This window comes from Sapajus apella, unplaced genomic scaffold (assembly GCF_009761245.1).
Source record: "Sapajus apella isolate SASKATOON/1434 unplaced genomic scaffold, GSC_monkey_1.0 scaffold6, whole genome shotgun sequence".
NCBI lineage: Eukaryota > Metazoa > Chordata > Mammalia > Primates > Cebidae > Sapajus > Sapajus apella.
In genome coordinates, this window is record NW_022436946.1 from 47,724,559 (window position 1) to 47,752,220 (window position 27,662).

Here is a 27,662-nt window from a genome sequence, read left to right on the forward strand (position 1 = left end):
CTAGATGCTGGTGATAAAACAGTGAGCAGCCTTAGGGTTCACCCTGCTCAGATGTGTGGTTGATCCAGTTGAAAATGCACCCAAGAAATGCCATTCAGAATGTGATGAGAGTTCTCAGGGGTGTGAGGATGTTCATAGAAGTTTCTACAGTGCTTCTGGATGTGTTTGGAGAGACCTATTCCAGACTTGAAAGGAGGGAACAGGGAAGCCCTTCTTTGTAACATCTAAGCCAGATGGTACGCATGAGTGTGTTTGTGCAAATGTGCACATGTACATGTGTGCATTTGGTGACTAGGAAGAATAGGATCAGAATGAGGGCTTTCAGGATGAACAGAATATTATTTTCTACAACTAAAAGGTGTCTAATGGCTCAACTTGAAATAAATTAGTGGTGGATTTAGACTCAAATATCATTGGAGAAGTACAGGGACTAGATCACATCAAACATCATAAGTCTTCTCAAAAATGCCTTAGAGGAATGAGAAGCTATTAAGAGGGGAATATATCAGAATTGTATTTTTAAAAAATTACACTAACTGCAGTGGAGAGACTACAAAACTGGAGACCAGTTAGAAGGCTGTTAGTAATAATCCAGATGACAGAGGAAGGTGATTTCGACCTAAGAAGTGGTAGGGTGTAGGAAGAAATAAAATATTTTAGAGATCATAGTAGTATAGAATTGACAACCGATTGTGGAGTCGAAAAAAGAAAAGAATCAAGGAAGACATTCATGTTTCTGGCTTAGGCCTGGTGGGCAGGGGAGCCAGTCACTGGAGGTAACAGTCATGATGTCGTGATAACTTTTTTCCTTTGGGACTCATATAATTGTTGTGAAGATTCAGTGAAATAGTTTATGTGACAGCAACTACCACAATGTCAGTTCGTGGTGCATTATAGCTCATTTCTACAGTCATTTCCATTCCCTTCTTGTCTTTTCTGAGGTTGTACCGGTAATTTAGTAGCAAAACTGGGACTAAAATCTCAGGCTTCTGTTTACCAGTCGAGAGTTTTTTTGTTAATGGACTGCTGATCTATAAACAAAGATGAAACACACGGATTTTAAAGCAAATATGCACAACTTATCCTGAAATTGCTTACAAGCTGTCAGCTATCCAACTTATTTTTAGTTTATATTTAAAATGAATCATATGTTCCAAAATGACTGACAGAAACACAGCTTTGTTTCTGAAGCCAATTCTCTTCCATCATTTTTGGACATCATTCAGAGCTATAACAGACTTTCAGGGTGTTTAAAAGCATTCATCCATAACAACAACAAATGCTAATTATCATAAAAAATAAATAGCTCCTGTTAACATCATTTTAAAAATTTCTCCTACTCCAGCACTATATTTCTTTTATCATCCCATCTCTTTTGGGGGTGGGAACAAAGACTGGATTGAAGAAAAATTATCATGTATCAAACTGGACAATACAACAAAATAGAAATGAATATAAATGAGAGGAATAGCACACATAATAAATAAATATGGAAAGGAAAAAAGGAAACATGTAAACAAAATGGCACATGTGTACCCTTCAGTAAACTGCAGATACATAAGTCCATTATAAAGGCTGTGATGTTTATCTTATTGTGTATGAGGTGAAGTTTTTCCCATTTCGTTTCACAGTCCTAGCTATAATCAGATTTCCTATCACATCATCAAATAGTCATCACGCTCTCTTGAGAAGTTTACAAATTCTCTTTGCTGCATTCTATCATTAAAACTAGACCTTGCAAATATTCACAAACTATGCATCAAGCAAAGGTATAATACCCAGAACCTATAAGAAACTGAAATAAATCAATAAGCAAAATATAAATAACCCCATTAAAAAGCGAGCAAAGGAAATCAAAACTACATTGAGATACCATCTCACGCCAGTTAGAATGGCGATCATTAAAAAATCTGGAGACAACAGATGCTGGAGAGGATGTGGAGAAATGGGAACACTTTTGCACTGTTGGTGGGAGTGTAAATTAGTTCAACCATTGTGGAAGACAGTGTGGCGATTCCTCAAGGACCTAGAAATAGAAATTCCATTTGACCCGGCAATCCCATTACTGGGTATATATCCAAAGGATTACAAATCGTTCTACTATAAGGACACGTGCACACGAATGTTCATTGCAGCACTGTTTACAATAGCAAAGACCTGGAACCAACCCAAATGCCCATCGACGATAGACTGGATAGGGAAAATGTGGCACATATACACCATGGAATATTATGCAGCCATCAAAAACGATGAGTTTGGGTCCTTTGCAGGGACATGGATGAGCCTGGAAACCATCATTCTCAGCAAACTGACAGAAGAGTAGAAGATCAAACACCGCATGTTCTCACTCACAGGCGGGTGTTGAACAATGAGAACACATGGACACAGGGAGGGGAGCACTACACACTGGGGTCAGTTGGGGGGAAATAGGGGAGGGACGGTGGGGGGTGGGAAGCTGGGGAGAGATGGCAAGGGGAGAGATGCCAGACATAGGTGATGGGGAGGAAGGCAGCAAATCACATTGCCATGTGTGTTCCTATGCAACAATTTTGCATGTTCTTCACATGTACCCCCAAACCTAAAATGCAATAAAATAAATAAATGGGAAAAAAAAGTGAGCAAAGGATATGAACAGATATTTCTCAAAGGAAGATGTACATGCAGCCAAAAAATATGAAAAAATATTCAACAGCACTAATCATCAGATAAATGCAAATCAAAACCTCAGTGAGATATCATTTCACAATAGTCTGAATGGTTATTATTAAGAAGTCAAAAATTAAATGTTGGCAAGGTTGCAGAGAAAAAGGAATGCTTGTACAGTTTGACGGGAATGTAAATTAGTTCAGCCATTGTAGGAAACAGTTTGGAGATTTCTCAAAGAACGAAAAATAGAACTACCATTTGACACAGCAATACCATTACTGGGTATATACACAAAGGAAAATAGATGATTCTGTTAAAAATACACATGCACACATATGCTTATCACAACACTATTCACAATAGTAAAGACATGGAATCAACCAGGATGCCCATCAGTGGTGGATTGGATAAAGAAAATGTGGTACATATACACCATGGAACACTATGCAGCCACAAAAAATAACAAAATTTTGTTCTTTGCAGCAACACAGATACAGCTGGAGACCATTATTCTAAATGAATTTCACAGGAACAGAAAACCAAATACTGCATTTTCTTACTTATAAGTGGGAACTAAACATTTGGCAAATCTGTACATAAATTTGGGAAAAATAGACACTGGGGACTACGAGAGTGGGAGGGAGAGAGGAGGAGAAGGGTTGCAAAACTACCTATTGGGTACCATGCTGATTGGGTGATGAGTTCAGTTGTACCCCGCTCCTCAGCATCATGTAAAACATACCCTTGTAACAAACCTGCACGTGTACTCCCCGATTTTAAAATAAAAGTTGAAAAAAATTCTACCTTGAAACTTTTAAACATAAACAAAAAGACAAAAAGTCTACTACATATCTATAAATACATTTCAAGGGGACTCTTCTGCCTATCTTACAGTCAGTTCTACCATACTAAATAATGAAAAACACTCAGGTTCTCAAAAATGCTGTGAAGTAAGAGGCAACAATTGGTCAGTTACAAGTGTAATTATCCCATTAAATGGTATTAAAAATATGAATAATTACATGTCCCTCAATAGGGATTAGAAGCTCAACAAGGGCTGGGCTTTTGTTTCCATTAGTGGCATATAATTCCTTTTGTGGCATATAATTCTCCATGGCATGTATCAGGTGATCAATCAAAATTCATTGAATTAAATGTTGCATAAAATATAACAGTAATAAGTTTTATTCTTCAGAGGCTTTCAATACATACTTATTCTATAAATAATTCTGTAACAACTCTAAGTTAGCATTATTACTTAAATAATCAGACCTTTCAAATTTCCAAGTATCCATGTCACCTTCAAAGCCAAGGGAATGGCAAAGTTTCCTTTAAACAGTAACTAGTAACTAAACAATAAGCATTTTAATAAATTTAATTTGAGGTCAGGACTCCATTAAATGTATATAATCAACTAGCTATACATATTTCCCTATTTATATTTGCCTCAATGATACAACTTAGAATATAATTTAAAGCAAGGATAGATCAATTACATGAGGCTGTCTTTTATCAAATTATTATAGGACCTGGTTGCAAATCCCATTATTATTTGGTCAATCACTTAAGAACCACATGTATTAAATTAAAATGCCACACATGTGCATGTGCACACATACACACACACACACACACATACACACACAGGGTAGTGAAGAAAGGTCATATGTCTATAGACATTTTGAACACTTGTCAAGTTTTTCCTCCTATGAGGAGTTCAAGGATAATAATGAATAAATACAAAATATCACATGTATGATATACACATCTGTGTGCATACATATAGGTATATAATGTATACATTATAAGGATATACGATGTTTGGGCCTCATATACCTGAATCACATCAGGAAGGAATGGAGAAGAAAACAGTCCACAGATTAATAATGCACAGGCATCTATACTCATATATTTTTGTAGATGACCATCCATAAACATAAGTGGACCAATTTGCAACTGAGAATGCCCTGGATCATTTTATTATACATAACCAGAGAAATCATTCCTGTAGAAACTGGCATTACAAATTTGGCACACGGAATGTTACCAATGACAAAGCAGTAATTATTTAGGAAGAAAACAATATAATAAATTTAATAGGTTTAATCTGAGCTAAAAGACAAATCAAACATACTTATTTTTAAGGACTCTTAATGATGTATTTCTAATTTTTAATTATTTATAAATATTTTACATTTTTAAATAAGAAAACCAAATAACTCTACTAATTTCTATCTAGATGCATTTCACCCTTTCTTATCTAAACAAAAATGCTTTTGAAATTTTTACTTTTTTTAATCCTATAGCTCCCAGTTTCCTGTTCCCCAAAAGAGTTCTTATCCATCAATTTGCAGATAATCAATTTTATTGGCAAATGGGCAAATTTCTTCAGAGTTCTATATACTACATGCATGAACAAAATGTGCTCCTGGCATAGTTTGAGAGAATTTAAATTCAAATGAAATTCAATCTCAATGTAATTATGAAAGTATAGTGAAGTGTCCTGATATAAAATGTTATTATGTTCTAATTATAAGAGCACTGTTTATATTTTTGGTAAACATCTTAAAGTAAAATTAATTATCACTCTATAGTAAGCAAAATAGTATGCAGCTGCTTCACCAATATAGCTTCCAATGAAATTAAAATTAAAATTTCATTTTTATTGTTATTTTATTTTTTTTTTTTTTTTGAGACAGAGTCACTCTATCACCCACACTGACATGCAATAGCATGATCTTGGCTCACTGCAACCTCTGCCTCCCAAGTTAAAGTGATTCCCCTGCCTTAGCTTCCCAAGTAGCTGGGATTACAGGCATGGACCACCACTTCTGGCTAATTTTTCTATTTTTGGTGGAGACAGGGTTTCACCATGTTGGCCAGGCTGGTCTCTAACTGCTGATCTCAAATGATCCACCTGCCTTGGCCTCCCAAAGTGCTGGGATTACAGGTTGTCTATCTCTATATATATGAGATTCAATATGATCTAAATTGTTAGAGCATATTGTTTTTGAATACATGCATTCTTACTTTTTAAATAATGATTGAAATTCTAATGTACACACACACACGTATTTATATTTACATATAAAATTGCATACTATCTCTATCCTTCATTCAACCTACCAAACTGGCTGATCTTTCACAGGAATTTTTTAAAAACGCTTATTTTTCAAATACAGAGAAAAAGTATGCAATATAGGTATACTTTGTTCAGAAATGTGAAATTAGGGTTGGTGTTTGATTCTGTCTTTCCACCCCTTGGTTTAATTTAAAAACAACAACCACACACACACACACACAAACCTATAAGAATACAGTAAGAACCTGGAATGGGCTTCAGAAAATCATCTATATTTAAAGTATAACTCCAAAGGCTACTAATTTTTCTTACCAGTGCTGTCATCATATACAACCGTAACGGTTTTCCACTTGAAAAACTGCACCAGGTCTAAAATGGCACGGCTGAGTGAAGAGAAGTCTGGGTAGAGACTGACATAGAAGGAATCTTTGTTGTCTGACACCTGGTGCTTCCAGCGGGTCTGTATGTGGGGAACGCCCAGGGCATTGCAGATGGACTGCACTGCATTTGCTGATGAGCTGTGTGAAGGCCCGAAGATGGCAGCCACCCCAAGAGACAGCTGATCACAGGCTGAAGAGGAGATAAAGATCTGTCAATAATGATAGGAGAGATGCCAGTGTGCCAACAGATACCACATTATTATTTTAAACCCAAAGGTATCAGCCTGAAGAAAGATTATTTTTAAATATATCTGCTTTTCACTAATTTAAAATTTTGTCTGACTGAACATTTTCCTTTTGTTACAAGGGAATTAATTCACTCAGATGTCTACAGCTCAATGTTCAAATAATTCTATAAATAATGTCAGGGGAGGGAGAGAGGGAAGGAGAGAGAAGATTAATATTTTTTAATTTAATGGGGCAGTGCTTGTTTTGGACGACAAGTTTATGTGAAGGGGATGAGGAAATAACTCAGCTTCTGAAATTCATTGAACAGCTTTTACATTTTCCACTTCTTAAAAGCCATGTGTTTCCCCCTTTATCGTGCAATTAGCTGTGGTCACACACAGCTGAGTATTTCCACCTATCTGATGATACAGATCAGGTTATGCATGCACTCAGCCACATGAAACCTGCTATGGCTCTTAGAGGGAGATTTCATATGGATCAGCCTCATTGAGTAGGAAAACATCAAAATCATTACACAAGTACTCAGTCATCTTTATACATTTGGCTTTTGGATGCTGTAAGCATTTCCTATTATTCTAAACTATTTTTAAAGTTTGTATTTACTCACAGAAAATTGTATTCATATCAATAATAACCACAGTAATTAAGAAAGGCATGAATAAACTAGAGGTATTCAGATTAAAATAGACTGCCGTGACTTGCACTTTATATAAGGCACACTGACTCAAAGAGTGAGCTTGGGCCTAGAAAGTGAATAATTAGTGAGAACAAGAAAATTATCGTTAAATATTTGAAGACCTAACATGTGAAAGAAGCTTAAGTTGGTTTCACTTGATGGGCAAAGGGGAATTAGAAAAAAATAGAAGCTTCTCATGATTTTTTACCCAGTTTTTTATTATTATTAATTTTGAGAAAGAGTCTCACTCTGTCACCCAGGCTAGAGTACAGTGGCGTGATCTTGGCTAACTACAACCTCTCCCTCCCAGGTTCAAGTAATTCTCCTGCCTCAGGCTCCCTACTAGCTGGGACTATAGGCTCCTGCCAACATGCCTGACTAAGTTTTTGTATTTTTAGTAGAGACAGGGTTTCACCACGTTGGTCAGGAAGGTCTCGATTTCCCCACCCTGTGATGTGCCCGCCTCAGTCTCCCAAAGTGCTACGATTACAGATGTAAGCCACCATGCCTGGCCTATTATTACTATTTTTAATTCTAAAAATGGCCAGATGCCATGGCTCACACCTGTAATCCCAGCACTTTGGAAGGCCAATGCAGAAAGATTGCTTGAGAACAGGAATTTGAGACCTGCCTGGGCAAAATAGTGACACCTCCTCTCTAATAAAACTTAAAAACACACACACACACACACACACACACACGCACACACACACACAAATGAGCTGGGCATGGTGCCATGTGCCCATAGTCCTAGCTTCTTGGGAGGCTGAGGTGAGAGGGTCACTTGAGCCTAGGACATTGAGGTTGCAGTGAGCCATGATGATGCCACTGCTGTCTTGACTGGGTGACAGACCAAACCTGTGTATCAAAAAAAAAAAAAAAAAACTAAAGTAAAACATGTTCAAAAATGAAAGTCTTCCTCAAGAGGCAATGGTTTGCCCATCATTGCAAATATTTAAAGGACAGAGAAGGACTGCTATTGAGCTTTAGGTATAAATTTGGTGTTCAGAAAATTTCTGTCATTTACTCTCAGTTTTCTGCATAAAATATAATATTATAGATGAATTATGCATGATAATATTTAATAATTAAGTAAATTATTATCTGAAAAAATTTGTTTAATCATTCTTAAAAATTCAATATAATCTAAATAAACTGTTTTTAAGTACATGGATTCTTACTTTTTAAATAATAATTGGAATTCTAAATTAGTATAAATGTGGATAGACTTTAGAATTGTTCACTCAACATAAGATTTTAATTCTTGTGTATTGAAGATGAATGATCTTCTTTCAACAGATTTGTGACAAATCACAAACCAAGAAAAGCTAAAAACACTGTTTTACGTTATTTAGAATGTCTCTAAGTGTGTTTCAAGCAAAATTAGAGCTTTCAGTTATCAGAAGAGTTACTTAAAAATAATATATGATTCAAATAATAATTCAAGCTCTAATACATCAAAGTATTAATTGAGCAGTACATTATTACCTATTAAAACCATAACAGAAAAAAATTGGACAAAATGTCAAAATGTAACCTTTCATTTCTTATTTTTTTGCATTGGATAGTTAAAATATTTTAATGTCTAACTTATTTATTTCATAATTAATCATTAATGATATTATCAATATATACATTTTTGATAAAGCTAAAACCCATATTGGCTCTCTCTGTTATATTGTTTTTATGTATTGCTCTATCCTCCAAGCAATAACTCAACAAGAGCTTCAGAAGATAAAATCCAAACCATGACATTCACAAAGAAAGTTACTCATACAGTTATTTGAGCTTTTCCTAGCTTCAAGCCAAAGTGAACTGATGGATTTGATTCCCAGTAAGCTTTTATTGGTTAACAAAGCTTGTAAATTCCTTATAATATTTTGGTCAAACCACATGACTTTATCACTTTAGAATTTTGCTAGGGCATTCCCAGGATAGTATTCTGTTTGTTGTGAGAATGTTCGAACCTGTGTTTTTTCATGCTGATCATTTGAAATCACCATTAAGAAATCTAGAAATATTTTATCTATACTGCATTTATATACCATATTCTTTGATCAAAATTCTTTCATTAGAGGCAGAGCTACTTCTTACTAATGGAAACAATCATGAACTATGCCACTAATCAAATGTAATAGTCTTCAGTTAATGATTTATTTTGCAATTATGATGACAAATGTAAAATTTCACAGTTACCTTTAACCTTTTTCTCAGTCTTCAAAACCTTATATCACCTGACATGTTTCTGAAATGTGGAAACTTATTTGTATTCATAAAGATATGAATGAATTCAAAGGGCATGCAGAATATGGCTTTGATAAACACTAGTTAGCTGCTGCGGGGAAAGAAGGATACTTTCATCTTGAGAAATATTGTGCCTTGTCAGCTACCATTAATATTAATGAGCTTAGAAAAAAACTGCACTAACCTGGATTTAGAAATAATTGTATATACATTTCCATCAATATAAGGTAGCTAGAGTAAAACCACGTTAGCATTACAGAAAGGCAAACATTGTTTAAAAATATAATGTTGGCCAGGCGCGGTGGCTCACGCCTGTAATCCCAGCACTTTGGGAGGCCAAGGCAGGTGGATCTCAAGGTCAAGAGATCGAGACCATCCTGGTCAACATGGTGAAACCCCATCTCTACTAAAAATACAAAAAATTAGCTGGGCATGGCGGCACGTGCCTGTAATCCCAGCTACTCAGGAAGCTGAGGCAGGAGAATTGCCTGAACCCAGGAGGTGGAGGTTGTGGTGAGCCGAGATCGCACCATTGCACTCCAGCCTGGGTAACAAGAGTGAAACTCTGTCTCAAAAAAAAAAAAAAAAAAAATTAATGTTATATTAAACATTTTGTAAGCCTTCTCTTTTGAGAAAAATCTTTATTATAAAATTTAATTCCTGCTATGTAAATGCTAACTATGCAAAAGGAAAGATCACCTACTATAAGATCATCTACATATATAAGAAAAGATCACCAACATAAGACTATAGAAACACCTCTCAAACACATTTACTACTGAATGCTGTTTGGTTAAAATACATGCTGTAATAAGTTTTCTGTATTGCCTTTTTTCATATATAAATGTTAAATTTTTATTCCACAAAATTATTTTTCTTTTTAAAACATTTTTTCTGTGTTTTTGACATTTAAAACAGTTAAAACACAGAAATAAAGTTCATAATGTATTCTAATTATTTCCGTATATAATCCAGTTTTTACATTGTCAGTTATTTATTTTCAGTTACAAAAAGAAATATTAGTTGGTTAAAATAAGAACATGAAATATACTAAACTAATGGTTGTTTAAAATTTTCCAATTAAGTTTCAATATCACACTGGCATTTTGAAGTCACTTAGAACCACGTATCTTTCCAGGTAGCCAACAAATTGAGGCCATAGTAATAATATAGTGGGATTGACAGATAATACAAATAAAGATATAAGAATGAATTGCAAAACTTGGTAAAATCCACTGATATATATTTTAGTTTTGTGGGTTCTTGAAAATAGGAATGCTTCAATAATAAGAGAGAAGGATCAATAGAAAAAAAACAATTTCACTATCACAGATGTAATTGTATTTCATGTTATAAGCAGATTTTTGCAATAGGTAATTATACCACTTTATCTTCTCTGATTAAATTTATGCACACTTTGAAAATAAATCTTTGCATGCAAATATTCCTAACAACTTACTAACTGTATGTTGAAAATAGGAAATATCTTAAGAATATCCCGAAATTTAAATTCCAGAAAAAAAAGATGTTAAAAATCTATCTATTACCTTTCTTGGATGCTTCAAAACTATCATAAAGGTTTATCTTCTGGGTGTCATAAGTAAGGGTAGTATTGGGTAGTAACGTTCTGTTTCTGTTAATTGTGTTCACGGCAAATCTGAATGCAAGTTCCTCAGCTCCCATTGGGCCAGATTCCACATATTCAAAAATACCACCTGGCAAAAAGAAAGAGAATAATCACATAATTTTTACAAGATAAAGAAAATATCAGAAGTTTTCTTTACTTTTATATATGTGCATGTGTATTTGTGTGTGTGTGAGTGAAGGAGAGAGAGAGAGAGAAAAAGAGAGGGAGAGAGATAAGTACATGGGGTTTGTGCTTGCTTTATGAACTTTGGGATATTCTCTTGTAGGCACAGCTATAAAGGTAAAATTGCCTTAGTATTGCTGCCAAGATATAACATGATACAAATATGATTTTGATTTTTTTTCTTTAGTTATTACTTATTTTGGGGCCTAGGTATATAGAGGTCTTGCCTTAAGTACTGAAAATTATCCCCCCAAAATTTGTAAACAGTTCCAGAATAATTAATCCTCTGCATTGATATACACTATAAAATTAAGCATTAAAATATTATATTAAATGTTGTCTCCATTCAGAAATCAAAATTCTTTTGCATATTTTTTTTTTCTTTTTTTCCTTTTTGAGACAGAGCCACTCAGTTGCTGAGGCTGGAGTGCAGAGGCGCTATCACAGCCCACTGCAGCCTTGACCTCCTTGGACTCAGGTGATCCTCTCACCTCAGACTCCCAAGTTGTTGAGACTACAGGCATGTACCATCATGCCCAGCTAATTTTTGTATTTTTTGTAGAGTTGGGGGGTTCACTATGTTGGCAAGGCTAGTCCCAAACTCCTGGGCTCAAGCGATCTGCCTGCCTTGGCCTCTCAAACTGTTAGGATTACAGGAGTGAGCCACCATGCCCAGTGGCACAATTTTTACGGCACTTATTGTGTTAAAAGCCCAAATTATTTGCAAATTTCAGTGTCTTGCTTGGGAGAATAGAGAGCATTTTGCTAGTTGTTTTATTCTAAGTCCCGTTTAAGAAGACACTTGACACTTATGAAGGATGCCTCTCCAAAACAAACCAACTCTTTTAATCAATGAATAAAACTGTAGTATATAATTTTGGCCATAAAATGTAAGAGTATATTTTTTAAATATATCCCTTCAATTTGTGACCTTCTACCAGCTCTGTCTCATTCCAGTTCTCTCGCTCTTGTCACAGCCTTCCTTCTCTCTACAATCATTACTGTCTCATTAGCTGGGAGTGACCTAACTGAGACCTTTGCCTCCAAAAGAATCATAATTGGTTTGGAGAATGAAATAAAAGGTAGAGTACCTGATCCCTAAACCCCTCCAACCTCTGTCCTTAGGAAACTAGTACTTTAAAAATGCAGAACATTTATTTTTCTTCCTTTCAAATTTCATACCACGTACTCCCAGTACAGTCATTCATAAATTAAACTTTCTTGAATAAGCCTGTTCCACATCTAGCAATTCATACCTCATCAAAGATATTTTGACACATGTATATCAGGTGACTATACCATTAGCAAACTACCTATTATAAATTAGTAAGAAGTCATAGTGTTGTAATAATTCCTCTAACTATGAGGAATTACAACTCGGAAGAGACTAGAGGGGTGAGGAAAATGTATATTCAGGAAGAAGAGAAAAATGTTATTTGATACCATATCAGTTTGAAATATTTCTCTTATTCTGGATTTTAACCAATTTGATGGTATAGTTACTAAAATAATCAACTTGTCAAATAGCACTCAATATATTTGAAATCTTTGGTGACTTATGGAGGATAATAATTAATTATTTGTCTAATGGGTATAAAGATCCAAGCTAGATTCCTTCTGTGTACGTGGAAAGGAACAGCGGTATTCTTCTTTACTCTTTACTCTTACATATACATTTATTTGGAGCTAGACTGGGTTTACATTCTGGCTTTGCCAATTGCTATCTCTATAATTTTGGGTAGTTGACTAAAACCTCAGTCTGAGCTGCCTCATCTCTGAAAAAAGAATGATAAGGGAGGCTACTGCATAGAATTATAATAGAGAATAAATGTTAGCAAGTACAAAACATTTAGAAGAGTAGCTGTCACAGAGTAAGCACTCAACAAGTGTTTGAGGTTACAGTGAATCTTCAAAGCCATCCAACATAGTATTATCTTACAGGAATTACCCCTTTGGTCAAAGATCACATAGGTATCAAGTGATAGGGCCACCAGCAGAATCTGCTCATGCCTGACTTCAAAGCCCTTGTCTATTCCACTACAAACTAATAGTTTTCTGCAAAATTTTATTCCGGCAAAATATACAAAACTTCCTAAAATGTGCAATAAGATGACTTAATAAGATGTAACTAAAATGCAAGATCTTATATGTGAAGCAGAAAAATAACTAATTGTAAAAATTAAGTAATTACAGTTAATCCATTAACTGTAAAGTTAATTAGGAATAAAGAGGCAATTATAGAAATGCAAGCCAGAAGTGGATTCTTATTAGCAAATAAAATAAAAAAAAATTTCTAATTTTTTCAGTTCAAAATGGTAGTTTCTATGTGATAAAAGTATGCAATAAAGATCATAGCTAGTAATACTGGGCCAATATTTTACCGATAATACTGAATCAATATTTGATAACAGTGAATTAAAATTTTCTTATTCTTTATCAATCTTTAAAATAAATAATTCAAATTCCACTTTAAGTTTGCATATTTGTTACCAGTTTGAATGCTTAAATAAGTCTTTTTAGTTCCTTAGTATAACTCATTTTCTATTTAAAATTAAAAAAACAAATAATTAAATTTTACTAATCTAAAGCCAGAGTTTAAAATTTTATATGTAATAAACAAAAACATCCAGATAATGCAACATTTTAAGACAAAATATAACCACCCAACACTATTAACTCAAGAAATGAGAGAAATTCTGAATAGCTTATTTCCCTTGATATGTGCAAGAAGGTGAAAAAAAATCTAGTAAAGAATTGGTTTCCAAATAAAGTTGGATTGATGTCGCAAACTGTTGAGGAGAAAGAACCTTTTTGATTTTATTTAAAAATTTGGAATGTTTTACTATCACCCAACTTAGTAATTGTTCCAAGAAGAGAAAAGTATAATCATCATACTATATAGTATAAAGGCAATTGATAATTATTTTTATTTAAAAATACTTTTTAGAAAACAACAAGATGTCATTTTATTAAGTTGAAAAATCACAAATGAACAGTAAATGTTATATATAAAAGAAGGAAGTTCCCATTAAAGTCAGGAAAAGATAAAATGTCTACAAAATCCATTCTTCTTTAATATTTTTTTCATTTCACAATATACAGAGAAGAGATACAAATGTGTTTTGCCAAATATATTTGACTATATCAATGAAAATACCAAAATCAAAGGAATTTATCACCAAGCCTCCACTAAAACAAATAAAAAATTAAGTTCTATAGGCAGATTATTGATCACAGAGGAAGCCACTACAATGCTTAAACATGTGAAGTATAAGAGAAAATATAAATACATGGGTGAATATCAATAAATTCGGACTATAAAAAGAAAGAACAGGAATGACTGATGAAGTTTATATTTAGAATTAAAGTGTATGGTAAGTATAATGGAAAAAAGCAAAAAAAAATGCATAAATAGAATTAAAAGATTAAAATGTTTTAGCAGTATTTGAAGAAAGGTAACATAATAATTGTTTGAACTAGTAATTCAAGAATGCATTTTGAATTCTAGGACAAAGACTAAACAAATAATGAAATAGTATCTGATAAAAAATTAATAGAGAAAAACAGATGAGTAGAATAAAACACAAAATCCATAAACAGTTTTCCATCTATATAGACACTAATATTAAAGTGAAAATGCTACATTCTAGTAAAAAAGGATTGTATTTTCAATAAATGTTTCTGGATCAAGTGGATAATTATAAAAAATTATTTTAATCATACATTGAAATGTGACATTAAAACAATAAAGTTATTCAAAGAAAGCTTAGATAAGAAAATATTTTTAAAAGAAAACAAAAAGTGATACTCATAAAGGTAAAAATGTGACATACCAGACTTCCTTAAAATTAAGAACTTCCTAATCAAAGGCACACACACACTCAACACAGACACACACACATGTGTATATTTGTGTCATAAAAGAAAAAATGCACACACATATATATATACACACACACATATATGTATATATGTCATTTTCCTTAATGATACATCCTACAAGTAGAATGAGTGGATTCACACATATATACACACATTTAGTAGACAGATTCACATATATGTGTGTATGTGTGCGTGTGAGGGAGAGAGAGAGAGAGAAAGACTCATCTCTTAAAAGTCTACAATAAAAGAAAATGGCAGTCAAACCAATAGAAAAAATAGGTAGAAAATCTGTTTCCCCAAAACATAAATTGAAATGGACAATGTACATATGAAAAGTGATCAATTTCATGGCATTCTGGAAAATGAAAAACCACAGTTTGAAACAATTTTATATATACCAGCATGGCTAAAATGAAAAAGATAAATTGGCTCAATCCACACTGAAAAGTAAGTGTTTGAATCTTCTACCACTGAAAATACACAAATTCTGTGACACAGAAACTTAACTCTGGAATATCTGATAAACAGAAATCTGTACATCATCAAAACACACATGCAAGAATATTCATAACAGCAAAGAAGACCTGCATTAATAAAGAACTATATGCAACAACATGAGATGAATCTCACAAACAAATGATTGAAAGAAGCCAAACACAAAAGAATATTGCTATATCATTTCATTTTTCAAAAGTTCAAAAATTATTGTGGTGGGAATAGTGGTAAGAAGAGAGCATGATGTGCTTTTGGGTTGCTAGTGATGGTCTGTTATTTAAACTGAGTGCTTGGATACATATTACTAGAACTTCACTCATATCGTGTGCACTTTACATAGATCATTCTTTAATAAAATTTTACTTTAAAAAACAATTGTAAAAAAGTGCTAAGGACTTTCTAAGTTTGATAACACAAGCAGTAAAAATAAAGATAACATTATTAAATGTACTTCAATATTTGAAAAACATCTATGCATCAAACATAAATATAACTAAAGAATATGAAAATATATTATCATAATACATTTAAAAATAAAATAATTAATATATTCAATAAATAAAAGAACTGCTACTAAGAACACAACTCCAGTAGAAAAATTGGCAAAAAAACTTAAGTAGAAATTATTAATAAATAATAAATGCAAATAATCACTGAATGTAAGAAAATGGTGAAAAATAGGAAAAGAGAAATGTTAATTAAAACTGAGAGAGCATCTTTATGAATCAAATGTACTGAGGAGTAAGAAAAAGCACAGTTGAACAGAAAAATAAATTGACGCAAACTTTATAGAAATCTGTTTTTAAATTAATCAAGCTTTAAAAATATCGCACACTTGAATATACTAATTCTACTTACAGGATGCAACTTTAAGGAAAATGTCACTGATTTAGCTGCAAGGATGTTCTCTTCTTTATTTAAAAGAACACAATGATTTGAAATATTCTAAGTATACAATGGTAAAAAAATTTTTATAGAAACTATGGTTGATATAATACTACATATTTAGCCATTTAAAATTATTCTATAGAAGATATTTGATGACAAAATACTTTACAAGTAGTTATAATATGCCCTTATGCATAACAAAATATCAACTTTGGTTCATTTCAGATGATAGCCATTTAATTTTGATTTTCTGATTTTTGCTTATTTGCATATTTTAAATAGCTAATAATGGACATTTGTTAATCTTGTTATTTAAAAAAATGAATATTCTTCAAAATGAAGCTAGAATATTAGAGAATAGCAGAAAACAGGACAGTTAAAGGAGAAGATAAAATCTCAGGGTGTTTGTGCCTTTGTTTCATTTATAATGAGAAAGACAACACATTTATATGCAGAAGGAAAGAACCAATAGGAATAGAAAGCTTAAAGGTAGAAAAGAGAAGGGATTAGTGATGGAGCCAGGTGTCTCAGGAGCAAGAGAGGATCAAATCCAAAGCATGACCTTACTCACTCCAGCAAGAAGTAATCTGTAGATGTGGAGATGGGCAGGAAATCAAGGGCATATATATCTTATATATTTTCTTTGTGAAGTGAAATATAAGGCTGTATATATTTGATTCTCTGAGGAAGAAATCAGCTGGTTTTTTTAATTTTAAAAGAATGCCTTTGATTTTAAAATTGCTATTATAAAATTAAACAGCAAAGCATTTTTTTCCACCTGTTCATGAACCCACAAAAGGATAATTGTTCACTTGATTTTAAACAAGAGGTTTTTCCTGCCTATGACTTGCAAAAACAATATCCATTTTGCACTGGGGATCTTCTAAAAAACTATTTGCTTCTGGAATTATTCTTTTTATTATGAACTGTCAGGATTGTATGTAGCATTTCATAAGCATGTGATCCATGAAGAGAGAATTGCTCTCCTAAGAGTTCATAAATCATGTTTGATGGGTAAAATACAACTCAGAATAATAAAGAACATATATGACCTATATGATCTTAAAGAAAGAAGCATGTTAGTAATCTATAACTATGTGATTTCCCTAGACTTACACTCAAATTCACCCAGCTTCACATTTTCAAGAATCTAGAGACTCCAATGTAGTTATCGAATTCCTTATTCTCCATACAACACAAGCAAAATGTACTGCTTTCTCATACTTATCTTGAATTTTCAGATTCAAAAAATTATCTAAGATAGTCATTCTCACAGCTTTATCATTGTTTTGTTTGTTAATTCAGGAAGGGCCATGATATCTCAAATAACCTCTATATCAAAGCATAACATGCCCATAATTCTTTTTCCAAGCTTATATTAAAAGTTAACAGTTCTCATCACTGCAAAAGCCTTATTAAAGGAAGAAAAAAAGGAGAGCAAAATATCTTTATTTTCCATGGGTATAATTGCTCTCTGTTTTGTAGATATAGGAAATCCTATATCTACAAAAGTTGTCAAGGGATCCCTAGTTTACACAGAACACTCAGTGCTAAAAGTTTTCTCGTCACAGTCTCTGACTCACAAAATAATATCACTACTCAAGACTTGAAATAAAAGATTTATTAGTCAATTGCTAAAGCCTAGTCAATGCTTTTCTCTTTTACCTCAATTTAACTATTACTGAGGAGTACATGACTCATAAACCAATGTACCAACCAATGTCACATTAACCTCTGAGACTTTTCTAATAGGTCTTACCTTAAAGTGGTTACAATCTGTGTTTCATAGACTTTAATTTAATACAATATATGTTCTAAATGACATATCATCTGTTACCTTCCCAAAAGATATGTTGATATTCTCAATCGTTATACGAATCTTATTTTCTATCTAAACAATTGCAAAAGGTGGCCTCTCCATTTTAATTTTGTACAAATCATTATCCAAAGGATTAAATTATGAAGGTTCTTTAATTTTTATATAATATAATGCCAAAGGACAATATTAAATTGACCTTTGGATATTAAATGGCATCCTCTGGATATTAAATGACATTAGGGAATTATTTTTTCTCATTAGGCAAAATAATGATATAGCAGTTATATAAGAAAATATACTGATGCTTAGGAGATCAAATCTGTAGTTATGAAAGAAGTGTCATAAACACAAAACTGGGAAAATATTACCAATTTTTTAATCAAAGTGATGAATATATGAGTGCTTATTATACTATTGTTTGAACATTTTTGTACGTTTAAAAATTCAAAATGAAAATTTTTTGGGAAAAGAAAATGGACAAGAAGAAATAAAACCCCAATAGGCATTTTGTTCTTAATGCACATTTTAAACAGCCCTCTCAAAAATAATCATTAAATTAACCTCCAAATATTTACATGTACTATGAACTAAAATTGCACTATTATCATGAGTATAAAAGATGGAGGAGTCTAAGAATCACACAATCAAGAAATCATCTTGTCTACCCATCATTCAGATACTTAGATTGCTTTTATTACTATATTTTGGCCTCCAAGAATGACAAACTTATCATCTGAAGCAGTTCCTCAACTCTCTGGAGAGCTGCAGCACAAAGTTGTCCCGTATATTAATCCATTATGTGTTTTCTTAAAGGTTTTAATCATTTCTTCTTGTTGGGATACATTTAAGCCCAACTTTCACATGATCATCTTCCAGAATTTGAAAATGGATTTCATCTTCTTACTACGTTTCTTTTATCTAACACTTTCATATTTAACTGTTTGCAACATGACTATTCTGATCCTTTCATTTTTCTAGCATTTTTTTCCCTGATCACAGCTCAGTGTAACCACAGCTCAATGTTATACTCCAAGTGTATCCAAGCAAAGCAAATTATGATAGAGTGGCCAGCTCCATAAGCTAATATAGATAAAATGAATAGTGGGATTTTTAACAGTACAGTATCATACTGCTCATTCATCTTAAGTTTATTGTTTAAAAAGTTTATGTTTGTGATGTGCTATTTTTCTTTTATTTTTTTACAAGTGTCCCTAATTAATATCATCTACTTACTGTTGGTCTAATTTTCTAACTAAAATCACTTGGGGCATAATTCTCTCATCAACTATTATTAACTTAGAATAACATCTAATGTATCAAGGCAATTTACTAACATTACAAAGCTATGTGAAATGTGTTTCTTTACCTTCTGCCTTTAGGTCATATTCAGTTTTGCTTTTATGTCCAAGTCAGTGATACAAATGATAAGCCAGAGAGAGTGAAAGACAAAGCAAAGTCTTAGACCACAACTTCATAGATACTCCACTGAGTCTGTCCCTATATTTAAACTAAATAATGGTCTTCTTAATTATTCTAGTAAACAGTTAATAAATTCCCATCATTCCTACAGGAATGTCACTGTAAACTTTTCATATGCTTGACTAAGTCCAGGGGCGCTATGTCTCCCACACCACAATAAATCTCCACTGGATTTTTCACAGATACTTGCCCCTACTCTAGCTTTTTAAGTAGCTTGTATCTACTACAACCAAAGTCATTTTTATGACATAAAACATTAATCTTATCATTCAACTTCGCAAAATTTTTCAATGACTAATATTTAAGCTTAATGCTATTTACAAAGTTTTTCATAATTTGTCTTCTATCTTCCTTTCCAACCTCTTTTCTTACCACTCCTACTTCCCTAGTCCAACAGTCATATTAAATCACATGTTTCCCTGAACGAACCAAAATCAAATGCTTCCATTGCTTTCCAAATGGGGTTCATCTGCCCAGGAGCCCAGCCCCTTCTTACTGACCTACCTACATACCTACCTACACAGACACACACACAGACACACACACACACACACACACTCACACACACACACACTCTAACACATACATGTGTAAATTTCTCTGTCATTGTGAGCTTTTGAAACAGTTACCTTCTCTGGGAAAACATTCCTCACTGGTACCAACTGCACTGGACTAATTGTGTCTCTGCTTTACATGCTCACAGTTCCAGACCCCTTTCAAACATGATAACGCAAACTCCTACAATTTTGAAGCTAAAGAAATTTAAATAAGTATGAAATATGTTTAAACCTAAACTCAATCTCATTGAAGAATGAAAGATCCTGAGAGTCAACATTCACTGAGATCATATATTACATCAGACACTATGTAAAATACTTTACAAACAATAAAGAGTCATCAAGAAGTTTATTCGACTCACATTTTCTGCCTTTATTTCCTGTCATATAAAATTTATATTTTAAGTCTGAATATAATCATGATATTTAAGTTGTCCAAATTACTGAGTCTAAGATTTGTTTTCCTCCTTCTTGCTTCAGTCCTGTGAGGTAGATTAATTCTTAGGCCAAAAAACCTGATTTACTGAGCTTAATGTGTTCTGCTTTAGCAAGACCATGAAACAGGTCTAGCATCCTCAGTATCTTCCTAAGGTCGGTTATACAGTTGGCAAGGGACAGATGCTGGATTAGGACATGAGGGACCTCAACGCAGTCCCCATCTTTTAATTGCTATTCTGTATTGCTTCTTGCTGGGTAATATTGCCACTCTTTATCCTCAACTTCTGGCTATTTTCTCAATAATTTTTCTCTAAGTGGTAAATATTTTCAGTTTCTTTGAACAAATTCTAAGAGTTTTATGTCCATGTAAACTATGACTATAATAATTTGAAATTAATTTTGTGTGAAGTTGGTGAGTGCCTAAATGCATGCTGGTTAAAAATAAAAACAAGCCGGGCATAGTGACTCATGCCTGTAATCTAGCACTTTGGGAGGCCAAGGAGGGTGGATCACGAGGTCAAGAGATCGAAACCATCCTGGCCAACATGGTGAAACCCAGTCTCTAATAAAAATACAAAAATTAGCCAGGCGTTTGGCACCCGCCTGTAGTCCCAGCTACTCGGGAGGCTGAGGCGGAAGAATCACTTGAATCCAGGAGGCAGAGGTTGCAGTGAGCCAATACTGCGCCACTGTGCTCCAGCCTGGTGACAGAGCAAGGCCCCGTCTCAAAAATAAATAAAAATAAAAACAAAAAAACATATACATGTGACCCATGGACTACCATGGAATAATAAATAAGTAGGTCACAGCTTCCCAAAAGATGATTATGTAAAAAGTACATAGCATAATGTACTAATTTTCAGGGGAGGATCAGTGACTGCTCTCCACTGAGAAATATCTCCCACACTTCCCACTTGCTTTGATTCATTTGAGCCATGAAACAACAGGTATTTCTAATTTAATATAAAGACTGGCTCCAGTATTTTCATCCTTATTTCTAGTAACAATAACCTTCTTCATTGTTGCTAAGTTATCTCATCAACGCATACAAACTAGCATTTTGTCAGTATTTCAGGTAAAATAAAAACTATACAAATAGGTAACCAATGAAAATTTTGTCTGCAGAATGTCCTGGAATTTTTGAAGTTTTAGCACTCTTTGCAGTTCAACTATAGAAGATGTTAAAGGTCCACTTGCATACATCTTCCTACATCCATCATATTCAATTCAATTCAGACTTGTCCTAGGCATTTGAAAAAAGGAAGTTGTGAAGTTGCTGATACAGTCCAGAATGAGGAATATGAGTTAGAAGTAAGTATATACACTGAAATCAAGTTGCAGGAAGTAGTGTAAGAGCCCTATTAGACAAAGATTGGTTGTTTTCTGGCATGTAAATGTGCTTTCCTATTTTAAAAATAAATAAGCTTTTAACTTTACAAAGCTCCTACTGTTTCCAACATATTTTTCAGTAGTGGATGGAAAAGAGGTGTTGATTTTTCTTTCTATAAATGGACCATTAAAATCCAAGGGAAGACCTCAAAATACACATGAAAATAATATTAATTTTAAAGTAGGGGCACCACACACTGAGAAGAAAATTGGGAAATGGCTACTTAAATGTTAGCAATTTATGACCTAGGAGGAATGCATACTGATTGGGAAGGCAGAGGCTTGAATAGTATCAAGATATAAATAGAACTGATCAAACTGAAATAACAGGAAAGGCAGTCACATAATCATCATATAAGCAGTATAAATAATACCAACTATTTGAAGGTAAAAAGCATGTGCTTTAATCATACTTACTATTAAAAAAAAATAGATCAACCAAATGAAAATAAAAGACAACAAGTGATTGGATAAGCAAGCCTCAAGACTCCCCGGACCTACATTATGTCTTCTGAAAAATGAAGGGATCAGGTGAAATGATCTGAATATCAGAGATTTATAACATTTTAATGATTCTAAAGCTGCTTAAGGACTGCACAGTAAATTGTGGAGGAATACTGATTGTAAATTTCAGATCCGGTTAAATGCCAATTTCTTTCAAATACGGGAAACTTAACACTCCCTTTTGCAAAAAATACATTGATTTGAGAAATTATGTGTCAAAATATTATGAAGTTGAATCAATACAAATGTAGATGCAAATATGTTTTGAGTTTAGAAAGAGGATTTAGATATCATAAGGTTAAAATTAAAGTATTAAACATTCTAGAGTTTTAATCCAGAAATAGTAATTTAAAAGATGGCAAGTTAATATTTTATAAAAATGCAAATTAATTTAATAGTAATAGTATAATTCATAAAGCAATCTACATATGTAATTTGATATTACTTACAAAAAAATCTACATGATTTATATGGACTATAACTTTAAGATAGGTCCTTCATTTTTTCTTATCTATTTACTTTGTAGTTTCTTTAAATAATATTTTAATTCTCTTAGGTAGAACATTTACTATCATATGTAAACATATATTTTTGTATGTTTATTATTTCATTTGGTTGTAAATGAAGGAGCAAAGAAGAGCCAAACAACTGTTTACTTCTACAATTTTTGACATTTCTTAAAATTCTTAAAATTACTGTTTCCCCCTTTTTAAACCTATAATATTAATCAGAACTGAAATATCTTGAGATTGTTTAACATTCATATTACATTAATAATATCTCACCATCTCCTTCAAGAAGCCTAGTTTTCCACAAATACCTACCTATTCCTCAGATACATATCAAGCTCCCTCTCACGACATCTTTTTTGTTCTTTTTTTCTAGTACTTCTGACAGCACCAAGGATACAGCCTTCTATTCGCATACAAGGAGTTCCTCAAAAACTCCTTGATGGCTTATTCTTCTTTGACTTACTGGACCCATGTAGTGCATGTTTTTAATAAATGTTTGGAGAATGTCACTAATATGGAGAAGGAATATGAGAGTGTTGCATGTATTAAAACAAAATGAAAGAAGTTTTAAACACATATTTTTATAGCAACATAATACAAAAATGTTGTAGAAATTGATCAAATGCCCATTATTTTTCTTTTGCAGGCAACTAAGAGAATCATGTGGATCACATTGTGTTCCTTCCAGAAATCTAGAAAGCCTCAGATATTTGCTGAAGCCTTTTGTCAATTACAAAATGACATGAGTTATTTTTATAATTAGAATGTTCTGTGGAATAGAGGATTACATATCTAATGCTAATTAGAATTTATTTAAAAACTTCTTACTCTTTAGAACTAGTTTCAGCATACAATAATATTTATCTTTTCCTGTGAAACTGAAAAACTGAAAGAACCCAAAGCAGATGTGGGAAAAAAATGTTGTAGGTCCAAGGAAAATGTATAAGTAAAGAATTAAAGTTTAGTAACTCTTTTCTAAATATCTAACTTAAAAACTGATTGTGGAAATCTGAATTGTAGATAATGTGGCTAATCAGTAGAAAACTAATGCAGGAGAAACGTACATATATATGAGTATGCATGCAAACTGATGCATACCCACAAGGACCATACAAAAGCAAGTCTGAAGAAAGCTTTAAAAACCTGCTAGTTAATCGAAAGTGAAAGTAGTAAAGAAAAAAAAAAAAATACAGCAGTCTGACACTGTTAAACAAAGCAGTAGGTCACTGACCAAAATGTTTACACTAACTTTGTGTAGACATAGCTTAAGCAAATGTCTCAAGATCAAATGAAATGACCCAAATGTAGACTATGGGGCTTTGTGTGGTCAGGGTGGAGAGTGAGTCACACACACACACACACCCCTGAGAGATTTCCATTAAAAATGATAATACTCCTAAACATTCCCTGAGAAGTGAACTGTGTATCTGTAATCAAGCAAAGGTTTTTTTCCTTTTTAAATAAGATATATCTTTTTTAAAATTTTTATTTATTTTTGTTTGTTTGCTTTTAAATCTCTTTTTTTTTATTATTATACTTTAAGTTCTGGGGTACCTGTGCAGATTGTGCAGTGTTGTTACATAGGTATACACATGCCATGGTGGTTTGCTGCACAAGCAAAGTTTTTAAAGCATTTGTTCTAAAATTCATGAGAATTATTAGTCTATGACCTCTTGTGCATTTACTCTATGTTGGATGTGCAGCTCTTAGATGAATGTCTGTAACATGGTAGGTGCTCAATAAGTGTTTTTTTGCATTAATATAATTATATTGATATGCAGAGTCAAGGAAGAATGTATATTTCTATTAGTAAGAAAGGAGAATTACCACAGCTATTGAAGAATTAGACAAATTTTACTAGAAATTACACATGCTCAAATATATTCATAGGATAATTATCTTAAATTATGAAATACAATCAAAACAATCTGAATGTGCATCACTTGGGAGGCGGTTCTAGAATAGCATTGTAAACCAAGAGAGGAATAGTGCACAATCATTAAAATGCATGATTAAACTTATATTTAGTAACATGGAAAAACATTCAGAATATATTGCCAATAAAATAGGAAAAATTGTGTAGTGATTAAAGATAAGGGCTCTTGGAGTCAGTTGGCTTGGGTTCACAGTCCAGTTCAGCCTTTCTGCTAAGTGGCCTTAGGCAAATCAATTTTTTATACTTCAGTTTCTATTGAAAAACTGCTACATTATTTGTATAACCACGTACAAATCAGTGTTTTGAAGTAGGTATAAATTTGTAAAATAATCTTAAAAAATGTCTTCTGCTTGCAGCCAAGCTGGTACTGGAAAAGGCAATGATAATTCATCTGAGAAAGGTAATCATGGTGTGATGAAGAAGGCTTGCATGGAACCAGAAGAATGGGCAGAGGTTCCTCTGCAAAGTAAGTTCATGATCTGCCCCTGGGTAGGGTCTTCAACTAATCATTCATTTTGGGAAAAGAATGATGAAAGTAACATTTATTTTATTAATTTTTACCCAAAGGCTCTTGGCTCCTTAATCCAAAATTTACCAAGGGCCTAGATAGGTGATGCTGACTGCATACTGAAGAACTACTGTGAAAGATGTCTTTCTAGCATAAGGTTATCCTGAAATTATCAGCTACTTTAAATAGACACTTTTCTGTAGCCTCTAGAATGCTTAAACTACTAAACAAATTGCTGTAAAGGTTAATTTAATTTATTCCAAGAAAGACAAATAACTCCCTAGCTGGGAGCACCCATGCCAGAACAATAAAAAGCAAGCTCTCTTTCTACCTCTGATAAGTTAAAGAATAACACGTTTCAGCAGCATTTTCAAACATTTGCATTTGCATAAAGCCACAGATCAGAAGAGTTACTTTTATTGCTTTACAATTCAAAAATCAACTCTCATTCACCGTTTCAGTTATTTTAACAGATGTTCTGTTCATCATTCCCAGGTCACCGTGTACAGTGTACATGTTTATATAATTATAAGAGAAAAGAGGTTAAAACATTGTGCCTCATCCAATACTGTCAAAATGAACCCATACAACACTTCACACAGGGGAACAGCAAAAGAGTAAATGCAAGCACTATAAATATACATAAGCTGCAACCAAAACTGTTTCTCAACCCAACTTTCAAAAATGGATTTCTCCCAATAGACATATAAGAGCTAACATATATCCTTATCTGCCTCCTGTGACCTAGTTGAAGGCAGCCTAGAGGCAGAGATGGAATTTCTACTACATTTGTAGGATGCCATGAATATGTATTTAGATTTTATCAGAGGACAACAAATATCCCATATACCTAATTTGAGTAAAAGCACCATTTGTTTTTCTTCTCAATACCTGTTTGTGACACAGAAAATGTGGCACAAAGTACACCTCGGAGAAAAGCTGAGAAAAAGTTATTTATGGACAGATTCATGGAATAAAGATACTGAGAAAATGGTACAAATTTAAACAAAGCAATTTTTCCTCTAATGCAGGAAAGGCTTGGTATGTTACGTACACTGACTGCATCTAAATCCACCTGAGTTTTCTCTGGTACCTCTTGTTCGAATTTTATATATTTAAGTGCCGATACAATATAAGGTGTCTAAGCACAGTATAACATATTTAAATGAACTCACAAGAACAAATAAAAGGCATCTTAGTTATGATAAGTGCTTAACAAGGAGGTGGCTCCGAGTCTGGGGTTCTAGTTCTAGTTCTGCTATTATTAGCCAAATGAACTTTAAGCAAGTCAGTTAAATGTTCTTGGCCTTAGTTTACCTAGCTGTGATCTGAGGAGCTTGAAGGACTCTAGGGAAAAAAGCCTCATGCTGTTCTATTTTATTTGCCTAACTCCACTGCCCAGAACGATGCTGAGCACATAAAAGATTTCAGTGATTCCAATATTCATGGAAATAAATGAGGTCATTACTAAACAGATTAGTGAATAAAGGTACCCATAAAATCCTTGCCAATCTAATTTATCTATGACATTAGGTGACTAATTTTTATAACAAACAACATGTTTAAAATTAAATCCTATTTCTAAGAAGAATGTGTATTTTCTGAAATGGATAATAATAGTGTCTAGAAAGTAATATTATAATGCCACAACCTAAGTCCCCTGTCCATGCAGTTTGAATCATGGACCTGTCTGGAGAAAGCAAAGTTAATATAATGACTTAGCTGAGTCATCCAGTGAGAGTCCAGTAATATGAGCAAAGTTGCAGACCTCATCTGTGATCAAATTTCCACTGGTGGTGACTTAATTAACCATTGACCTTGTACTGAACAGCAGAAACTGTAACTATGGATTTCTGTCAGCCTACTGCGTTTCTTGTTAATGCCACATCTTATCCAAGAAGAGAGAGTGAGCAGTACTTTCTAGAAACAAAGTGTATTTGAAATAATCCAGTAATTATATTTCTACCCTGTGATATTATTATGTTAATCAGTTGCTCTCTACAAAGTCAACCTCTATGGCTTTTATTCAGGCTTAGAAAAAAACAAAAAGAAATAACACTGATTTGAGCCTCCACCAAGGCAATGACTGAAGGCATATAGTCACCTTGTACTAACATGACATCTAAATATCTACATAAAAAACAAAAAAAACATGTAGTTAAATATAT

The 27,662-nt window shown here is 33.2% G+C and overlaps 1 protein-coding gene across 7 annotated transcripts in view; it reads right to left on the reverse strand.

The window, feature by feature from the left end:
* GRIK2 (glutamate ionotropic receptor kainate type subunit 2) overlaps positions 1-27,662 on the reverse strand; it is a 728,978-nt gene that overhangs the window by 472,827 nt on the left and 228,489 nt on the right. For all 7 annotated transcript variants that reach the window (XM_032275168.1, XM_032275169.1, XM_032275170.1 and 4 more), the window contains 2 exons: positions 10,825-10,992; positions 6,041-6,298 (listed from right to left, as the gene is read on the reverse strand). In XM_032275168.1, coding sequence (XP_032131059.1) covers positions 6,041-6,298; positions 10,825-10,992 — 426 coding nt within the window. The remainder of the gene's footprint in view (positions 1-6,040; positions 6,299-10,824; positions 10,993-27,662) is intronic.